The 22,603-nt window shown below is 42.1% G+C and overlaps 1 protein-coding gene across 1 annotated transcript in view; it reads left to right on the plus strand.

The window, feature by feature from the left end:
- GNPTAB (N-acetylglucosamine-1-phosphate transferase subunits alpha and beta) overlaps window positions 1–22,603 on the plus strand; it is a 140,775-nt gene that overhangs the window by 56,746 nt on the left and 61,426 nt on the right. The window contains exon 8 of the mRNA XM_082256745.1: window positions 10,743–10,904. Within this exon, the coding sequence (XP_082112871.1) occupies window positions 10,743–10,904 (162 nt within the window). The remainder of the gene's footprint in view (window positions 1–10,742; window positions 10,905–22,603) is intronic.

Here is a 22,603-nt window from a genome sequence, read left to right on the forward strand (position 1 = left end):
ACCAGTGATGTTCAACCCTCCTTTTTAACTGGCGTAGAAGTGTAATAGTCTCATAATAATTATGAGCAGATATCCAGAGTAACCCCCCCAATCGCCAGTTTCAGATGTCAAGAGTCCACCACTCTCCCTTACATCACCTTACCTTGTGCTCCTGCCTGAAGAAGCTGGAAGAAGGAGCGTCAGGAGAGGTGCGAGAGCCACATGTAATGGTCTGGGGGGCTGGATTTGGCCTGCGGGCCTTGTGTTTGACACTTGTTCTAATTCCTCTCCACTCTATCCAAAACAAAAAAAAAAAAAATGTTTTGCCCTAAAAGTGATACTAAAGTCTAGCTTTTTAGTTAAATATACCAAACATGTTATACTTACCTGCCCTGTGCAGTGGTTTTGCACAGAGCAGCCCAGGTCCTCCTCTTCTCAGGTTCCTCTTCCGCTCTCCTGGCCCCTCCCTCCTGTTGTGTGCCCCCACAGCAAGCAGCTTTCAATGGGGGCACCCGAGCTGAGCTACAGCTCTTTGTGTCCATTCAGACATGGAGCCGCGCCCCGCCCCTTTTCTCTCCTCATTAGCTGACTGACTTTGACAGCGGCGGGAGCCGTTGGCGTCTCGCTGCTGTCTCAGCCAATGAGGAGAGGAGTCCCGGGCAGCCAAGACACTCCTGCAACGTTGCTGGATCTAGATGGACCTCAGGTAAGTATTAGGGGGGCTGAGGGGGACTGCTGCACACAGAAGGCTTCTCATCTTAATGTGATAAGATAAAAACTTTGCTACACTTTAAACTTTGATTCTTTGTCACTGATCTTAGAAAGGTATGCAGGAAAGATGCATACTTCTGTGTACGGGGTGGATGTGCATTTGCATTTTTGTTTCCTTATCTGCTTGCCGACCGCCGCAAGTAGATTTACTGCGGCGGTCAGCCCCTACCAGGCAGAGTGACGTTAATTAACGTCACTAGCCTGGGAGGGTCTGGGGAGCGAGCGCGCGCCCGCGGAGGCGCGCTCCCGCTCCCGCGCGGTCACGCACCCCCCCGCGCGTGTGACCAGCGGACCCGATGTCCGCCGGTCACTCGGCGATCGGCGGGGAAGAGGGAGAATGTCAGGCAGCTTGTGTAAACAAGCCACCTGTCATTCTCCTCGCTGTAAAGACACTGATTACTCGGATCTAGTATGTAGATCCGTTGATCAGTGTCCTTACAGCTAGAGCCACAGCCAATCACAGTAAGAATCACGCCCCTAGGGACACACACAGCCCCTCCCTCCCAAATAAAGTTAACCCCTTCACTGCCAGTGTATTTTTACAGTAACAGTGCATATGTATAGCACTGATTACTGTAGAAATGTCACTGGTAACCCCAAAAGTGTCAAAAATGTCAGTCAAGGGTCCGATCTGTCCGCTGCAATGTCGCAGTACCGCAAAAAAAATCGCAGATCGCCGCCATTACGCGTTAAAAAAAAAAACAACAAAAATTACAAAAATCTTTCCCTTTGTTAGTAAATGCGATAACTTTTGCGCAAACCAATCAAAATACGCTTTTTGCGATTTTTTTTACCAAACATAGGTAGGATAAAACAAATTGGCCAAAAATGTTAAAAAATTTTGATTTTTACATTTTTTTTTTGGGGAATTTCATATAAAAAAATGTGAAAAATATTGCTATTTTTGCAAAATTGTCGCTCTTTTTTTGTTTATAGCGCGTGATCAAAAAATCGCACAGGTGATCAAATACCACCAAAAGAAAGCTCTGTTTGTGGGAAAAAAAGGACGTCAAATTCGTTTAGGTACAGCGTTGCACGACCGCGCAATTGTCCGTTAAAGTCGCACAGTCCCGAATCGCAAAATACCCCCTGGTCTTTTAGCAGGAAAATCCTCCGGGGCTTAAGTGGTTAAATTCACTCAATAAAAAATCTATTGAAATTAAAAAGTGTGTAGATCAGGAGATCTGACTTTTCATACAAGGGACTGTTTTCAAGGTGAGTAGCCCAGGACGTAATAAATCTAGTGCACCAATATACCAGTAAAGCAACTAGCATTTTCTAGAAGGAAATTAGCAATGGTTGCCTACATTTTTTAACAGCCCTAGTTGCATGACCTAGGGCCACACCTTTGTTCAGGTGCCAGCCGCCAGTGGTAAATATTAAACCGCTTTTGTTAGTGAATACACCCTTATTCAGTTGGTGGCTAAAAGGGTACTTTTTGAATTAAAGTTACAGCTAGTGCACATTTTTGTTCCACTGAACACCAGGATATGCCCTGACAGGGTGATCCTTTGTATAGCACAGTCCTGGTAGGCGGCTCAAATTTTGGCTTATTCAGCTATGTCTGCCTTCTTCAATGCAATCTTTTTTCACTAGTACCTGTGCTGTATCCCAGTTATTTAAAGAAATAGTATATGGATCAGTATTCTTTTTCTCTTCAACTCTGTTCTCTTATACCATTCGATTCTTCCCCAAACCATCATGGTTTGCTTTAACAACTGAAAATTGTTTCACTAGTAGCCTTTTGGAATATGCTTTCAACGTTTTCCAGACTGCAAAGGGCAAAGCTCTAAGGGACAATAAATAAAGTGTTACTAAACCCTTTTTTTTTTTTTTTTACATTAAAACATCAAACATGTTATACTTAGCTGCTCTGTACAGTGGTTTTGCACATAGCAGCCCGGTTCCTCCTCTTTTTAGGTCAGACGCTGGCGTTCCTGGCCCCTCCCTCCTGCCGGATACCCCCACAGCAGAAAAACAAGATGCACTATGGGAAGAAGACGAGACGATGGAGGCAGTGGGATGCTGGGAAACCTTTGATTCTGCCATCCATGTGGATGTTACTTGACATGTAGCACCTACCTACACATTTTTGCTGACCAAGTACACATCTTCATGAAAATGGCATTCTCTGTTGGCAGTGGTTTCTTTCAGCACGATTATGTACCCTGCAAAAATGGTTTTGGGAACTCCACGAGTTTGAGGTGTTGATTTGGCCCCAAAATTCTCCAGATCTCAGTTCAATCACACATCTGAGTTGTGCTGGGAAAACCAGTCCATGGAGGCACCACCTCAAATTTTACAGGACTTAATGGATTTGGTACTAACAGCTTGGTGCCAGATACCACAGTCTACCTTCAGTGGTCTAGTGGCATCCATGCCTCGATTGGGTCAGGACTGTTATGGTGGCAAAAGGGGGGGGTGATCATAAAGTTATGGATGATCGGGGTATATATGGGCTTTTCACATCGGTATGCTGAAAGTCACAGGCCAACATTGTACCCATCACTGTGTCCGCATACAGAAAAGTCTCCTTATGAAGATGTTTTTCAGAGAAGAAACTGAATCTGCTGCACACGTGTTGTTTTAGCTCACTGTAATATATAAAATTATTTGATATCATGTCAATCATTGACGCAATAAACATGACAAATAGCACAGATCTGTTAGCATGGTTTGCACTACAGAAGTGGAAGTTGCTAATCCAAGATTTGACAGCAGTGTTTTTTGGGGAGTCTCTGAATATCTAAACATTTGATATGGATTATCACCATTTTCCGATAAAAGAAGAGGCAGGATGATATGCTGCTATATTTGTACTTTTCAGATATTTTCTGTTAGAATTGGTGACTGTCCCAGTGAAATGTAATATGGTCATGTCATGTCTTCACCCGTCCAGTTGCTCTTCCTGGATAGCAGGAAACTTCATTCCAAATAACGGGAATATTACACCACAGTCAGCTGCTCCCCGGCGTATTGTCTGCTGGTCTCAATGCAAATGTTGTTCTGTTTATAGAAGAAGTTTGGATGCCTGTATTCCCTGCCCCATGACAAGATGTGATGTTGCCAATCTCAATCTTTTTTAGTTTTAACAGTCTGAGATGGATTTGTTAATAGATTTTCGTTGACATACATTATGCAAAATGTCTGTTAAATGTTTTCTTTTGTCATAGTGTTGAAATGTTCCAAAAAATGAGTGGTACTCCTGCGCCAGTGAATATATAATAATACTAAATGAGTTCCTGCAGACAACTATAGTGTTCCCACAACTATACAAATGTGGAATTGAAGTAGTGCTGCACTACTGATACTGATAATACTGTGCAATAAATATGTGGTGTGTGTGTATTGTGGGGATTAGCTCGGTAGCGGGTATGGATGACCCCTTGGGGGGGTGCGTTTACACAAGGAGATAGCCGAGAAGTGGTTGCAAACAACAGTTTGGTTTATTCTTGCAATTTACTTCATACAAGTGCAAGCGTCAAAAACATCCAAAATAAAACACAAAATAAATCCTTGCCACTGTGGGCAGCTACCTTCTCACATACAGGAACCTACCTACGGAGTCTGTCTCCAACCTACTGTTGGGCAGACTTTGCTGATCCTACAGCAGACACTCAATAGTCCATGTTTTTTCTCTTCACACAACAAATGTCCATTGAACATGTCCCTTTTCTCTTCATATAGAACACATTCCTTTGTTTGTCTCTTCAAATAGCAACCATTCCTTTGCTTGTCTCTTCACATAGAAAACCGTTCATTTATTTCTTTCCACATAGAAACAATCCAAGACCTCACCTTGAGTAGTCTTCACACTTTTTACTCTCCTCAGCGCACATCACTTCAGGAGGTCTTCTCCCATGCTCACACAGCGTCGGGAGGCACACATCTGACTGTCCTCTACCCACACTGTGTCAGGAGGCAGCAGTCCTTCTCCCAGGCTTCACACAGCGTCGGGAGGCACACATCTGACTGTCCTCCTCTCCCCAGCTCACACAGCGTCAGGAGGCAGCAATCAATAGACTTCCTTTGGACAAATTATAGAGGCCTTAACTTCCTCATTCTGAACAGCTGAAGGCCTTTCAACTTCCTTAAGCCGTCCTGGCTACCTTTTCACCCGACACCCTATAGTAATTGGTGAATTTTCTAAACCAGGTGGAAATGTATCTCCTGTCTGTGACTACATCCACAGATTTACCTGACTTCCTGTCACAGTATATATATATATATATATATACATACATACACACACACACACACACACACACACACACACACACACACACACACACACACACACACACACACACACTATTGGCAAAAGTGTTGGGACTCCTGCCTTTACACTCACATGAACTTTAATGGTATCCCAGTCTTAGCCGGTAGGGTTTATTATTGGGTAGGTCCACCCTTTGCAGCTAGAACAGCTTCAACTCTTCTGGGAAGGCTGTCCACAAGGTTTAGCAGTGTGTCTATGGGAATGTTTGACCATTCTTCCAGAAGCGCATTTGTGGGGTCAGGCGCTGATATTGAAGAGAAGGCCTGGCTCACAGTCTGCGCTCTAATTCATCCCAGAGGTGTTCTATTGGGTTGAAGTCAGGACTCGGTGCAGGCCATTCATGTTCCTCCACCCCAAACTCACTCATCTATGTCTTTATGGACCTTGCTCTGTGCACTGGTGCGCAGTCATGTTGCTCATGTGCGTGTAAAAGCAGGCATTCCAATACTTTTGACAATATAGTCAGTATACTGTATATGTATGCACAGTGTAGCACCCCCTCTTCTTTTAACAACATTTTGTAAATGTCTGGGAACTGAGACCAATTTCTTGAGTTTTGGGAAAAGAATGTTGTCCCATTGATGCCTGATCTAGGATTCTAACTGTTCAACAGTCCTGGGTTCTTCTTTGTCCTATTTTTCATTTCAACATGCTCCAAATATAAATGGGGTTGTATATTGAAAGGCATCTACTATTCGATGGGTGAATTGATACCTATAATATTGCTTTTTAATAAATAATAATTGCAGGAAAATTACTTTTTTTTAATGTGTTTGTGACCCCAAATTAGATTTTCCTATTTTATTTTATATAAACCTAATTTTTTATATGGTTTGTCTAATAATTGAGTACGGAATGATAAAATATAATAAAGTCAGTTTTATCCACCTTTAGGTTAAAGTCATTGTAAATCCTAAACATTTTTTACCTTAATTAATTCCTTGCTTCCTTTTACTTACCTGAGCGCTCATTCAATCCAGCACCGTGCACGTCTGCAGCTCTTTTCTCCCCTCACTTCTGGGTCTGGCTGGCTTTGCTGGGGCACCGGGAGCCATTGGCTCTCAGTGCTGTCAATCAAAGCCTGTAACAAGGGAGTGGGGGGCGGAGCAGAATCCTGCGGTCTGTGTCAGTGGACTCAGCAGCGAAGCTCGAGTGTGAACACGCACGAGTGCTTCCATGGGAAGCCACTGGACAGAGAGGAGGGGCCAGGAGTGGCCATTTTGCCAGACACAGTAATACACCATATCGCCTGGGGGGGGGGGGGGTGGTAAGGACTATCTGATCACGCGACCACTTTGGCTGTCGTAATTATATGATTGGGGAGCAGCCCCAATGGATCATTAGTAGAGACAGAGAGCTGTTTTTGACAGCTCGGTCATTGTGTTGGAAGCATGCAGTAAGCTCTGCTGCATAGGCACATATATGTGGCGTGTGGTTGTTAAAGACCACCCTTTTTGTCACTGCACAATTGCATTAGATGAGAAGCAAGAGGTTAACATGAGTGCTTGTCAGCCCAGTGGCATACTTGAGGCGGTGCAATCCACACCAGGGGGGTTTTGGCCACCCGACTTAAAGTGGTACTAAACCCAGGACCCTGTATTTATTATATCTGGTCTCCCACAGTACCCAGAACATGGAAATGCATTATTTTAGTAAATTTAAACTGCTAAATACCTTTTCTCATGAGCAGTATACAGCAGTATTATGTTTTCTATCAGTGTCTGGTTAAAGCTTGTAGGAGGAGTTTTCATTCTACTCTGACTGTCCTTTGAGGCTGCAGGACCCCTACCCTCTGTCTGGACAGTGCTGATTGGCCCTGTGCTGATCACATGCACCCTCCTAAGGAAAATAAAATACTCTCTAGCAATGCATATCAAACTGAGCATGTGCAGAGTGCCCCCAAGGCTCTGTACTATCAGGAGATGGATTGGGGACAGTGGAAAAAGGGGAGGATCAGAGAATACAGGAACACACAGCCTCTTTACACAATGTGGAGGATTAATCCCTGAGGTTCCACAGTGAGTATAAGAAGCATGCTTTGCTGCATATACAGACTGATTTTACTGTTGTGGTTTTAGTAACACTCTAAGGTATTACAGTACTAAGGTACTACAGCACCACTTCTCCCTACCTAACAGCTACAGTTCAGAGCAGAGAGGCTCCTCCTTGGCTCCAGTCCATGACACAACCGAGGAGAGGAGTTCCTCTCACTCTGAAATGCTGCTGCATCAAGTAAGTTGAGGAGGGAGATTTGTACTAAAGAGGGGTCTATACTGGGAGCTTAGGCTGGGAGGGGAGTCTGTACTGGGAGGGATACAGGTCTGTATGGGTCAGGCTGTACTGGGAGCTTAGACTGGGAAGGGGGACTGTACTGGGGTTAGACTGGGAGAGAGGCTCTGTACTGAGGAATAAGGCTGAAAGCAGGCTTCTGTATGGGGGGATAAGGGTCTGTCCATTGGGATTAGCCTGGGAAAGGGGGGGGGGGTCTGGGAGGGATGTTTTAGAGCTGTTGGAGGAGATCTGTACTGTGGGGCATATGGACTTGGGGAGAAGATTTTTACTAGGAGGAGGGAGTCATTTTTGACTGTATTCTGTACAGTGGCCTGTGCAATTTGCACTCCTGACCCCTGTACCCTCTGCGATATGCTGCCTCCTATGCCCTGCACTCTGAGTTACGCTTTCTTGAGCACTGTGCTTTATATACTATATTGTACGTTTTTTGGGCTTTACATGACATACTGCTGACCATTGCACTCTAAGTACATTATATACTTCTAAAGTTCGTCATTAAAGCGGATTAAACTCTGCTATATACTTTTAAATGGGCCCCCAGGAAAATTATGTCGTAATGTGATCCTATGCACCGCATATATGACAGACTTACCAGTCAAATGAAGCTCTTCATATTCCCCCGGCATTTCTTCCAGGTTCGCTCTGATTTCACTCATCATGGCAAAGAGCGGTACACTGCACATGCGCAGCTCAGTGTACATTACCATTGACCTGCAGGGAGAAGCCTTTAAGACAGAAGAGAATACTAGGGTGTCTTCTGTCATAAAAGCCCTACCTGTCAGCAGTTTTAAAAAAAATTGAATTCAATTCTGCTTTTAGGTAGGCCACATACAGAAAAATATATGCAATGTATCAGTTGTAATCGGGTTTTTTTTGTTTTTCATATAAATGAATGTGCATAGGTTTGTGTGTGTCTGTTAGATGCTGGTACAGTAATGAAAGCATGTTTTGTTGTAATGAAAGCATATTTTTTGGTGCAAGGACTGTGGCCTATGTGTGCCTTTTTATACAGTGAGTAGGCTCAGGTTTTATTTAACCTAGCCCTTTAAGCCCGTGCCACTGTGCAATCTGGCTACATTTTTTAGGGGAAAAAATGATCAGCTCGGGTTGCTATATATACTTGCTGAGCCACTGCACTAGCCAATTAGTGGGCTGGCAGATGAAAGTATTGAGATTTGATTAAAATGTTCAGCTTTTGAGTCCACTCAAACCTGTTACTTTTGTTTTTGGAAGACATGGGTCTGTTACTATTGATCTATTGCCAATCACAAAAAGTCCCATAGTAGTCTTTAAAATGTAGCATAATATGAATTTAAACCTTGTGGCTTTCATTAAAAGAATACATGGTGGTCCTATCATAAAGTTCTTTGTCCAGGCATGGATTTACAGCTCAATACCAGTTGTGCTATAGAGTTATCATCCTTTCTACTCTGATGAAGACTACAAGCAGTCATGGCTTCTGAAATAAGTGCATGTAGAGTGTAATTGGCTGAAAAGAGGCTTGGAGGGGATCGGCAACATTGATCTAAAAAATGATAGAAAAAAAGTGAAAAAAAAAAAAAAAAAACATTTATGGTACCGAATGCCCTAACGTACTGAATGTCATCCAGTTAGGGTTAGGATCTACTTTAAATTGCCCAAAGGTTTTTTTTATATCTTGCAGAGACATTAACAGCTGGATATCTGTAGTTTTCAGGTATGCTCCCCAGCTGTGACCTTTAGGCCTCATTCACACAGCCGTAAATATTTCACTGATGTTATTACACATGTTTTTTAGGCGGAAAGTTCCTGTGTAATGATCAGTAAAATATTTGTGTATAAATGCAACTAAATTTACAACTAAAGTGTAAAGACACGTTTGCGTACATAATTTTTTTTTTTTTTTGTTCTTTTTTTTTTTCTCCTTTGTAGAGACTTTATCACTTGCCAAATGCGTTATAGCCGCATGACGGCTACATCGCAGATGGCTTGTTCTGGGAGGCTGACATATGACGGCCTCCCGTGATCACCGGACGAGCGCTCTGTGATCAATGTCCAGAGAACACTGCTGATCACAGTTTGGGGTAAAAAGACAACCACCTGATCAGCTGTGTCCAATCACAGCTGATCACGGATGTAAATAGAAGCCGGTTATTGGCACTCCTTTCCTCATGCTGACATGCATGAGGAGCAGGGCCGTCTTTAACACAGGGCAAAAAGGGCAGCTGCCCTGGGCCCAGTCATTGTTGTGGGGCGCAAGGCAGCTTCTCCTTGAGATTGCACTGCCTACAAATAGTTGATAAGTGGATTCGGGGGGGGCCCATGAAAATGTTTGCCCAGGTCCAATCGATGTTAAAGACAGCCCTGATGAGGAGAGAAGAGCGCCGATAACCGGCTTCTGTAAAAGAGTCATCTACACTGATAATCAGGGCACTGATTATCAGTGTCCTGATTATCAGTGAAGTGCAAACAGTGCCCGCCAGTGCTGCCAATGTGTGCCCAGCATTGCTGCCCATCAGTGTCACCTATCAGTGCCGTCTGTCAGTGCCCACCAATGCCTCCTCATCAGTGCCCACCAGTGCAACCTATCATTGCCCATCAGTGCAGCCTCATTAGCGCACATCAGTGAAAAAGAAAAATTACCTGTTTCCAAAATTTTATAACAAACTATGAAAAAGTTTTTTTTCAAAACTTTGTCTTTTTTCATTTATTTTGCAAAAAATAAAAACCCCAGAGGTGATTAAATACCACCAAAGAAAAGCTCTATTTGTGTGAAAAAATGATAACAAATTAATTTGGGTACAGTATTGCTCACCAGCGCAGTTGTCATTCAAAGTGCGACTGCGCTGAAAGCTGAAAATTTGCCTGGTTCGGAAGGGAGTGAAAGTGTCCAGTAGGCAAGTGGTTATTTTCCCCGCTTACAAATGCATTTACATGTGTTTATATGAGTAAGCGCCTAGAATGCAAGTTCTTAAATGCAGATTTTTGGATTCTGTGTTGCTGACGTGAAAGCAGCTCATGTTAACACACCTGTGTGAATGGCTCAATTAAAAGCAATGCAGCTGCATTCAGATCCACAATTACAAAAAAGGTTTTTTTTTTATGGTTATGTGAATGAGCCTAGTTCTCCCTCTCTGTCATTTTAAGTTCTTCTTCTTCTTTTTTTTTTTTGGGTTTAAGAGAAAAGTGTCAGGAGCACTGGGACTGGCCTACTGTAGCTGAAAGAGTGGCATTTCAGAGAGATATGGGCTATGTGGCAGAAATCTCACCAGTAGAGTTTTCAAGAGCCATAAGAAACCAGTGGGCAATTCTGGCTGTCAGTATGCACCTTTTAATGAGGAAATTGATTCTCCAAGTATGTTGAGTAATGATCTTTTTTTTTTTTTTTTTGACAAATCAATACAGAAAATATTAATGAACTGATTGTTTTTATCCCCTGTAGGTGCAGCTGTACTCCGAAGCAAGTGTAGCACTTTTGCAGCTGAACAATCCCAAAGACTTTCAAGAACTAAACATTCAATCAAAGAAAAACATGACTATAGAAGGAAAAGAGGTGACACTGAATCCAGCCTACTTGTTATGGGATCTCAGTGCTGTGAGTCAGGTATGTGACTAGGCAGCTACCTCTTCAGATCACCAAGCAGGGAATTTAGCTGTATGGATGTCTACATCTTAGGAGAAAGCAATGCTAATTGACAGCTACCTTGGATATAATTAAAGGGCTCAAAGGTCACAGATTTATTTTCATGCCTGGCACGTCTACACCTCTCTGCTTAGAAGTCATCCAACCGTTGGGAGTAGATAAATGGACTGAGCCGTGAACTTTTCAAAGCTAGTACCAAAATATTCTTAAAAGGGGTCAAAGGAGCAATCAACACTTGTTTATGTAGTAGCAACATTTTCCTATGGTGTTAAGAAGCATCAAACTGTATAGCCATGAGCTTCTAATATAACAAGTGCAGGGCGGCAAGTAATGATTTTGTTATGCTAGAAATGTCATGCCCTCATCAGTTATTCAAACACAGTATATCATCAAGCCTAGAGAATAATATAATTCAGTGTAACTGTGCATTCACAGGTCATTGTTTCTTTTCCTGCTATCGAATAGCCTTGCTGCTTCATATATTGTGCAGTGATTGCCTTCTTAGCATTGTAAAGTTGAATGCCATCCCACAGAAAAACCTATTTTAACCTCTCCCTGCATTTCTCCCAAGTACAGCAGCCCATTCAAATTATTAGGCTGCTGTACCCACAACGTGCGCTTGGAACCTAGGCTTAAAGAGAAAAATAGTGTTTAAACATCTAATAAGCAGGAGAAGCAAACGGCATACTGTTTGGCAATAGAGCTTACATAAAATAAGCTGCAGCTTCTGCAAGATTTCCCCCCACCCTGTGACAACAGTACGGGGAGAAGTTCCCCGTACTAGCTGTCTGTTTTTTAAATCAGCGCGGCTGTGGGGGCGGAGCTCTGTGTATGAATAAACTACAAGTCCTGACATCCTTTGCGGATGTCGACTTGTAGTTCTCAATGAACTTCCATGGCGCTGTGGAGCGCAGTGGTAGTTCATTGAGTCTTCCTGTGAGTGTATCTGCTTGCCCATACGGGATGTACGGGCACACAAATATACAGGAGATCGCTGGTGCAATGCTTTGCAGGCTCCAGAAAAAAAATAATAAATGCACATATTACCTGCAAAAAAATTTGCATTTGTTATTAATTTTTATATATATATATATATATATATATATATATATATATATATATTATTTTTTTTAACGTGAACTTATCCTTTTAACTCTTCTGTATCCTCCAAGAAAGATTTTACAGGTAAGTCAAAATTCTGTTATTTCAACTCCTCTATTATTCTTTATTGATCCACCTTAGCAAGTGTATTAACATAGCTTTAATTTAACATTTGAGTGTAGGGCCACTTTAAAGGCCACACTGGCAGGTATAAAATGGAGTTGGTTAGCTTTGAAAAAGAGTTGGGTAGTCTTGAAGTTAAAGCTGAAGTTTATTCTGCTCTTTTTTGCCTTCCTTTATTCCTCCTTTTCCCCCCTCATCAACATGCCAAAAAAAAGTTTTTAAATAAAACCTTACTATTTTTATACAGTGGGTATAGAAAAGAATCGCCCCCTTTTAAAATAATCACATTTTGTTGCTTTTCAGCCTGAAATGAAGACAAGCACAGGTTTTGTTTTATCCAGCTGTGTTTACTAGTGCAACTTATAATAACTTCAAAATAAAAGATATAACACCAACATGTCGGAAAAAAAAAAAAAAATCAGAACAAAACAGAATCAATGAGTTAGAAAAAGGTTCACGCCCTTATGTCAGTATTTTCTTGGACCACATTTAGCTTTATTACAGCCTTCAGTCTGTTGGGATATGTCTCTACTAGCTTTGCAGTGGTGCATTATTTGCGGAATCTTCTTTGCAGAACTGCTCAAGTTCAGTTAGATTTGATGGTGGCCATTTGTGGACTGCAGTCTTCAAGTCATTCCACAGATTTTCAATGGGATTTAAGTCTGGGCTCTGACTAAGCCATGCAAGGACATTCGCCTTTTTCTCCTTCAACCACCGTGTGGTCCTTTTTGCTGTGTGTTTTGGGTCACTGTCATGTTGGAAGGTAAACCTTCTTCCCAATGGCAACTTTCTGGCAGAGGGCAATAGATTTTCATCAAGAATTTAATGGTATTTTGCCAGACTTAAATCCCATTAAAAATCTGTAGAATCACTTGAAGACTGCAGTCCTCAAACGGCCACCCTCAAATTTAACTGAACTTGAGCAGTTCTGCAAAGAAGAGTGGGCAAATATTGCAAAGTCTAGATGTACAAAGTTAGTAGAAATATATTCCAACAAACTAAAGGCTGTAATTAAAGCAAAATGTGTCCAACAAAATACTGACATGGGGGGTGATCCTTTTTCTAACTCAGTAATTCTGTTGGTGTTCTACAGTAACTTTCACTTGGATGTTATAAGTTGGACTATTAAATACAGCTGGATAAAACAAAAACTGTTTCTGTCTTCATTTCAGGCTGCAAAGCAATAAATTGTGAATATTTTAAAGGGGGTGATTATTTTCTATACCCACTGTGTGACATGCCTTATTTTAAATTTACAAAAAAGAAGAGAGCGCAAAGCCGCATTAGTGTAACTCTGCTTTAATATGGTAAAGTTAAAAACACTACAATGGTCAAACTCACATTGTGTGAAGATAAGTACAGCATAAGGTTTTCACTGTGGCAGCACTCTTAAATCCACCTCAAGATCCCAGGGGAAGAGGGAGCCATGTATGTTAAACCTAGCTGCCCGGATCCTGGCAGCACATCCAAGGCTATTCACCACCACGCTCGACGTGCAGATCCTAATGCGCTTGCGCCCAGTCCAGCCGGCGCTGCTTTCTGAGGACACACAAACCCACATGAACAGGATAGAGGGGGGAAGAGAGTGTGGACGTCACACAGTTGCCATGACAACATGTTTCGGAGGTATGGCCTCCTTCCTCAGGTCACCAGGGGAGGGCTATACTAAACTGTTGATCAGCGCACATGCTAGTTTTTTCTTTTGTGCTTATTTTAATTTTGCAGTGTCTATGAAAAGTATTCATACCCCTTAAAATGTTCCACATTTTGTTATGTTACAACCAAAACTGTAAATGTATTTTATTGGGATTTTATATGATAGACCAACACAAAGTGGCACATAATTGTGAAATGGAAGGAAAAATGATAAATGGTTTTCAACATTTTTTACAATACATTTGTGAAAAGTGTGGCTTGCATTTGTATTCACCCCCCTTAGTCAATACTTTGTAGAACCACCTTTCGCTACAATTACAGCTGCAAGTCTTTGTGTGTAATATGTCTCTACCAGCTTTGCACATCTAGAGAGTGAAATTTGTGCCCATTCTTCTTTGCAAAATAGTTCAAGCTCTGTCAGATTGGATGGAGAGCATCTGTGAACGGCAATTTTCAAGTCTTGCCACAAATTCTCAATTGGATTTAGATCTTGACTTTGACTGGGCCATTCTAACACATGAATATGGTTGTCATTCCATTGTAGCCCTGGCTGTATGTTTAGGGTTGTTGTCCTGCTGGAAGGTGAACCTCCGCCCAAGTCTCAAGTCTTTTGCAGACTCTAACAGGTTTTCTTCTAAGATTGCCCTGTATTTGGCTCCATCCATTTTCCCATCAACTCTGACCAGCTTCCCTGTCCCTGCTGAAGAAAAGCATCCCCACAACATGATGCTGCCACCACCATGTTTTACGGTGGGGATGGTGAGTTCAGGGTGATGTGCAGTGTTAGTTTTCCGCCACACATAGCGTTTTGCTTTTAGGCCAAAACGTTAAATTTTGACCAGAGCACCTTCTTCCACGTTTGCTGTGTCCCCCACATGGCTTCTTGCGAACCATGAGCCTCTTGGCTACTTCTCTGATTATTGCTCTCCTTGCCTGTCAGTTTAGGGGATGGCCATATCTTGGTAGGTTTGCAGTTGTGCCATACTATTTCCATTTTTGGGTGATGGATTGAGCAGTGCTCCAAGAGATGTTCAAAGCTAAGGATATTTTTTTATAACCTAACCCTGCTTTAAAATTCTCCACAACTTTATCCCTGACCTGTCTGGTGTGTTCTTTGGCCTTCGTGATGCTGTTTGTTAACTAAGGTTCTCTAACAAACCTCTGAGGGCTTCACAGAACAGTTGTATTTATAATGAGAATAAATTACACACAGGTGAACTCTATTTACTAATTAGGTGATTTCTGAAGGGAATTGGTTCCATTAGATTTTAGTTAAGGGTATCCTAGTAAAGAGGGCTGAATACAAATGCACAGCACACTTTTCAGATATTTATTTGTAAAAAAAAAAATTGAAATCCATTTGTTAATTTCCTGCCACTTCACAGTCATGTGCCACTTTGTGTTGGTCTATCACATAAAATCCCAATATAATACATTTATGTTTTTGGTTGTACCATGACAAAATGTGGAAAATTTCAGGGGGTATGAATACTATTTCAAGGGGCTGTAAACTCAGTAACATCATCACTGGATCTTTGTGTTTCTCTATGCAATGCAGGCAGATTATGTCTGGTGGGAGGGACCAGGAGGGGGCTTTATATAGATTGCTGAAAACATTTCCGCTCCTTGTCTCGGTACTTCTGTTAAAAAACACCTCTAATTTATTATCCACTTGCCGGGCCACTCTGCGTATATATACTGCGGGGCGACGGCTCCTACAGGCGAAATCGCGTAGCTTTACGTGATCCCCTCTTCCGTGTTTGTGGAGCGCACGTGCGCTGCCAGTGACCTCCTGCTGTGGCTAGACACATTGGGAGCCAGTCAGCGGACCCGATTTCCACCGGGACCCCCGATTGTACCCGAGAGAGGCAGAACGGCGGTCTGGTTATGTAAGCAAGGCAGATCGTTGTTCTGTGACAAGGGAAGACAGAGATCCTGTGTTTCTGCTAAGCAGGAACACAGATCTCTGTCTTCCTACAATACAAGCACCCCCCCCCCCCACACACACAGTTAGAAAGCACTTCCAAGGGACATATTTAACCCTGTGATTGCCCCTTTTGTTAACCCCTTCCCTGCCAGTGTCCTTAGTACAGTTAGAGTGCATATTTTTTTTAGCACTTATCACTGTATTGGTGTCACTGGTCCCCAAAAAGTGTCAGTGTCCGATTTGTCCGCCGCAATGTCGAAGTCCCGCTATAAGTCACTGATCGCCGCAATTGCTAGTAAAAAAAATAAATAAATTAAAAATTCCATAAAATTATCCCATAGTTTGTAGACGCTATAACCTTTTGCGCAAACCAATCAATACACACTTATTGGGATTTTTTTTTTTCTACCGAAAACATGTAGCAGAATATATATATATATATTGCCCCAAACTAATGAAGAAATTTGATTTTTTACATTTTTTTATTGGGTATGTTTTATAGCAGAAAGTAAAAAATATTGCTTTCTTTTTTCAAGGTTGTCAATATTTTTGGGTTTATAGTACAAAAAATAAAAACCCCAGAGGTGATCAAATACCACCAAAAGAAAGCACTATTTGTGTGGAAAAAAATTACATCAATTTTATTTGTGTACAGCGTCCCACATCCGCACAATTCTCAGTTAAAATAACGCAGTGCCATATCGCAAAAAATGGCCTGGTCATGAAGGGGGGTAAACCTTTCAGGGCTTAAGTGGTTAAAAAATTTAATTTCAAAGAGAACCAAACGCACATAGTACTTGGTCCCGTTTTGCTGGCCATAGCTACACCCAGATCTTAAGCCCAATTTATGGGCTTTCCTGTGGAGTGAGGTAAAAACAGCACTGTGCCGTTTCCCCCTCTCTAAGCTGATTATTGTTTTACTATTATGAATGAACAATCAGTGTTTCCCCAACAGTGCTGATAGTTCTTTCATAATAGTAAAAGATCACTCAGTTCTGCTGTTTTCTGTGATCTATCTGCCATTACCTGTACACATTAATGGATCACACAGCCCCGCAGCACTGTATTCTTTCACTTTTATGAATGCCGTGTACAACATAACCATGCGGTGCTGATCAGTCATTCAGAAAAGTGAAACATCACTGAGCACTGCGGGGCTGTGTATCTTATCAGCTGGGTATGTTTACAAGCAGCCATAGATAGGTGCACAGTGCCACAGGCTGTGTGATTGTTTATGAATGACAGTGCTGGTCTCTGGCAGCAGGGGCCACCCTTGAAACCAACGCTGTTCACAAATTTGTCTCCTTCTATTGCCAGACAGGAAAGAGAAACCTGTCGGACCATTCTGCTTAGCAACGGGGTAGGATAGATTCAAACGGGACCAAGTGCTACATGGACTTGGCCCCCCAAAGGGTTAATAAAATGTAAACATCTAGTCAGACATCTTTGATTAGGAGCCCTCAGCCCTGATAGAAGCAGTGGCCTTGCTCTTGGGAGGAATTCTGCAAATACCAAAATGGTTTATTTGCATCACTATTCCAGTGAGTCTTGTTGGGGGTCCTGGGGACCAAACATTAGTCACCCCCTAGATGATGGATTAGGGGTGGTGTCATGTGGGTGTTTTTTTTTTACTATATTGTCATGTTTTTAATTTAAAGGTGGAGGGATACCTTGTGTTTTCTGTGATTACCATTTTTTTATACCAATAATATCCAAATTGTTTTTTAACCACTTAAGCCCGAGGCCTATTTTTGACACTTTTTGTTTACAAGTTAAAATCAGTATTTTTTGCTAGAAAATTACTTAGAACCCCCAAACATTATATATATTTTTTAGCAAAGACTCTGGAAAATAAAATGGCGGTCATTGCGATATTTTTTGTCACGCGGTATTTGCGCAGCGGTCTTTCAAACGCCATTTTTTTTGGAAAAGTTAAAAAAAAATCACATTTCACTGCATTTAAAAAAAAACTAAACAGTAAAGTTAGCCCATTTTTTTGTATATTGTGAAAGATGAAGTCACGCCGAGTAAATAGATACCCAACATGTTACGGTTTCAAATTGCGCAGACCCGTGGAATGGCAACAAACTAAATATTTTTTTTTTTTTAATTATTGCTCAGGCTCTGGTGATCGCGGCGATACCTAACATGTGTGGTTTGAACAGCGATTTTATTCGCGGCCCGACTTCCATATATGTTTTTTTTCCTGCGCGAGCTAACGGCGACGGGGTCGGCTAAAATGTATTTATTTTTTTTCCCCCATTTATTTTAATTTTTTTAAATTTTAACACTGGTTTTTAAAAAAAAAAATAATAATCTGATTGCTTTTATTGCTGTCACAAGCAATGTAAACATCCCTTGTGACAGTAATATGCAGGGACAGGTACTCTTTATGGAGGGATCGAGGGTCTAAAAGACCCTAGACCCCTCCACTACACTTCCATGTATTCAAAACGCCGAAAACTGCATTTTTGAATACACTCACTTTTTGAATCTGCCGCCTTTAGCAGCAGAGTAACCCGGACGTGACGTCATGGACGCCGCCTCCGGGTTACGTCATCGGAGACCCCGATCAAAGCCGCATCCGGCTTAGATCGCGACTCCATCCATCGAGCGGACGTGCCGGCTGGTTGCTCGGGTCTCCTGGTGGGACGGGAGACCCATGCAGAGCCGTGGAAGGCGGCGGGGGGGGGGGACGTCCCCTCCCGCTCGCCGGGGTAAGGATCGAGCAGCTCCTGAGCCGCATCGGTCGTTACCCCCGGAAAGCCGACCGCCGGCTCTAAACAACGGTACCAGGATGATGCCTCTAGCTAGGCATCATCCCGGTATAACCACGCAAAGTCAGCCGACGTAGGGGTACGTCACTTTGCAGTAAGTGGTTAAAGCCACATGTGTCTCTTTTAGGCAGCTATTGTATGTTTGGGGCCATACTTCTACTTAGTTTGGTTTCCCTAATTTCTTCTAAATATCAAAATGCCTTGATAAGTGGATGTCAGTCTGACAGAGTGGGCATTCCTAGGCAAAACTGTGTTAGCATGCAGACTGCCCCAGGTAATGCCTAGAAATGATGCTGAGCCTCCATGAGTGAAAGAATCAAAAACTCAGATTGTAAGGCTTAGGGGGGGGGGGGGTTGGAGCTGGGGTGTAGGGCTAGATCATGGGTGCTCAATCTGTTGTTCTCCAGCTGTTGCAGAACTACAAGTTCCATCATGCCTCAGCTTTTGGGAGTCATGCTTGTAACTGTCAGCCTTGCAATGCCTCATGGGCCTTGTACTTCCGCAACAGCTGGGGGGCCACAGGTTGAGCACCCATGGGCTAGATGATTCTGGATGTGCTTAAACCAGGAAATGAGGAGGAATCTGTCTAATTTGCTTCAAATTGTAATGCACACTGTGAGAAGCGCACAGCGAAATCAGAGTAAGCAATTTCAGTATAGAAAAGGATCCTGTACAAATGCGCAACATTGAAGATAAGGTTGGAGTTCTGCTTTATAACATCAAGCAAACATCCTTCTTTTTTATGAGTGAAGTGTATGTAAATGAGTATCTCATGGCTGGGGAAAAAAGGTGTTCTTTTATATCCAGTTACTGTTTGAAAATAACATCACAGTGTGCCTTCTTAAATAATGTCAAAGGCAAATACCTTTGCCATGAGACCAACATGTAGGTCTTGTTTATATTCACTAAGCTTGTTACTTTACCCCACACCAGCCCATAATCTGGATATATTTATCTTGGGATGATTGTATCCCTCCTTATTTGGTCTCACAGATGCAATGCTTTGGTAGCCAGCCCATTTCCCCATCCTTCCCATGAGGATGGATGACTCTCTTCCGCCAGTAATTCTCCTTTAGCCAACTAGCTTTAGCACAATGTATTTACAGTAAGCTTGTGCAATGCTTGTCATAAGAATGTGACTGCAACATGTGTCAATTTGTTATAGACTTTGTGTATTTTAAAGAGGAACTGCAGTCTGTTCACATAATTTGTAATAAAAACATGTTTGCCATTCTGAAGCTTCCCTCCAACCAATTTGCATATTATTTTGTATATACTGTGATTCTGTACTTGCCAAATATCTTGCATAAATCTCCCTCCACTAAGTCTGGCTGCAGCCATTTTAACTGTGGGCAGCTGAAGCTGCTGCCTGTTCACTTCCTAGATCTACACAGACACAGAGCTTTGTAGCTCTCCTTGACTCTCCTGTGACTCACCCCTCCTTCCTTGCTGGCAAACTCTAACGAGAGTTAGCGAGAAAGCTGTGCATGATGTCATTAGCCCTAGGCTAATCACCAGACAAGAAAGAGGAAGTGGGCTGTATAAGGTATTTACTGGCAGAACAAATGTTTTACTATGCAAAGTTAAAACAACAAGGACAGAGGATGTAATAGATGGAAAGATGAAAAAATGACTGAAGAGCCGCTTTAAAGGCCAAGTTCAGGAATTAGACAAAATGTACCCTTGCAGCTGCCCCTCCCCCATACTTCGTGGTGCCGGAATAAAAAGTATTACCTTATTCCTGACTGCAGCAGTGTGAATGATGGTAGCCTCTTCTTAAGAGGACCATGGTCGCACTTCAGTCTGCTTCTCGTACAATGTAGACTAACAGCCCTGTATTGTACATGATGATAAAGGACTGCCAACATCCTGTAGCACTAGAGCAGGGGTCTAAAAACTATGGCCCTCCAGTTGTTCGGGAACTATAATTCCCATCATGCCTAGTCGGGTCTGTGAATGTCAGAGTTTTACAATGCCTCATGGGATGGGTATTTCCGCAACAGCTGGAGGGCCGTAGTTTGAGGATCCCTGCACTAGAGGAAAAAAGGATAATGATGAAGTTGGCTGGATCGGGGGTAAGGTAAGTGTACAGCGTACCCATAGATGTAACGAACAGTAACCCTTGGGGGGGGTAATTACTGCATAGGTCGATTTTGTCTAGTTGGAATCCTGAGCCTGGGACCAGCTCTGTGTCGCTGTCTGCTGAAAATGGGTCACAGTAGGGCCAAAAAAAGCTTTGGCTGTACTTCTTAACCACTTGCCAACTGCTCACAGTAATCCTACTGCGGCAGTGCGGCTCCCCTGGATCCAGCTACGTATACCTACGTCGCTGAACTCCTAAGTGATTCCGGAGGCATGCTCCCGCTGTGTTTAGACAAAGTGGGAGTTGGGCCGGAGTAGGAGAGGTGGAGATTGCCGCCTCCCTTATCCGATCATCAGGGAAACTGTGAGAAGACCCGCCTGCTTATGTAAACAAAGCAAGCGGATCTTCTCAGTGACAGACAGGAGGAGATCACAGGATTCAGCATAGCTGAACCTGCAATCTCTGTCTATGTCACAGAACCCCCCCCCCCCACACACACACACATCAGTAAGCATGAGGCATACATTTAATCCATTGATCACCCAGAGCTTTAACCCCTTCCCTGCCAGTGTCATTATTACAGTAACAGTGCATATTTTAGCACTGATTACTGTAGTTATGTCACTGGTCCCCCCAAAAGTGTCAAAAATGTCAGGGGTCCGATCTGTCCGCCGCAATATCGCAGTCCCGCAAAAAATCACAGATCACCGCCATTACTAGTAAAAAAAAAAAAAAAAAACAATAAAAATGACATAAATCTTTCCTGTAGTTAGTAAAAGCGATAACCTTTGCGCAAACCAATCAAAATACGCTTATTGAGATTTTTTTTTTTTTTTTTTTACCAAAAATATGTAGCAGAAAACAAATTGGCCTAAAATGTTAAAAAATTTTGATTTTTAAAAAAATTTTTTTTTTTGGGAATGCTATGTAGCTGAATGTGAAAAAGTTTTTTTTTTTTTTTTTTTTTTCAAATTGTTGCTCTTTTTTTGTTTATAGCGCAAAAATTAAAAATCGCACAGGTGATCAAATACCACCAAAAGAAAGCTCTATTTGTGGTAAAACAAAGGACGCAAATTTAGTCTGGGTACAGCGTCGCATGACTGCGCAATTGTCCGTTAAAATATTGCAGTGCCGAATCACAAAAGGGCCTGGTCAGAAAGGGGGCAAATCCTTCCGGGGCTGAAGTGATTAAGGTTTTTTCCAAAATAGTTGCCAATTTTCTTGTATAAAAACTGACCAAAGAATGCACAGATGTGTTCGTTACATGAGAAGTATAATGTAGTCGCAATCATATTCTAGTGCTCACAAGCTTGGATATAAGAGATAAAATGTAAACAAAGGACCTCGCTTCCAAATTTAAATTATAGCAGCCAGCATTAATCAAATAGATGACAACAGAATAAAGTAATATAAATGCAGCGCTAATAAAAACATAAAGTCCACAGTATGTGATGAGTCCACAATCATAAACACCTCTGTTTGAAGATGGAACAACAGTGGATAAAACAGAAACAGCCTGCACCTCCACCACACAGAACGATTCATGGCTTCAAATCATAATTATATGGTTAATTGTGATAAATCATATTTTGACACTGCCCAAATGAGAAAATAGTGCAAATATTAAAACACCATATGGATAATAAGAGCGACCAAATTCAATCCATATCTAAGCCCATCCTCGCTGACAGTCACAAGCCAGAAGTGAGTCACATAATACATTTAAAATATTACCGTATAACATATATATATGGTGAGTGTAACTCCTCTTTAATAAATATCCAACCTTTTTGAAACGTACTGCACCATTGGTCCTCTTTTATCTCTTTTTTGGGTATCATTAACCCCATGAGAGCCGACAGGGATTAGTATACAACTTTTCCTGGATGATTCAAGACCCAGCAGAGTGCTCTTCAGTATGATCTATCTTAGGATCTCAAGGCATTTTTGATCACTGTGAGAGCAGTGATCAATGTGATCTGGTAAGAGGCCA

This window comes from Pelophylax lessonae (assembly GCF_965119305.1).
Source record: "Pelophylax lessonae genome assembly, chromosome: 4".
NCBI classification, from domain to species: Eukaryota; Metazoa; Chordata; class Amphibia; order Anura; family Ranidae; genus Pelophylax; species Pelophylax lessonae.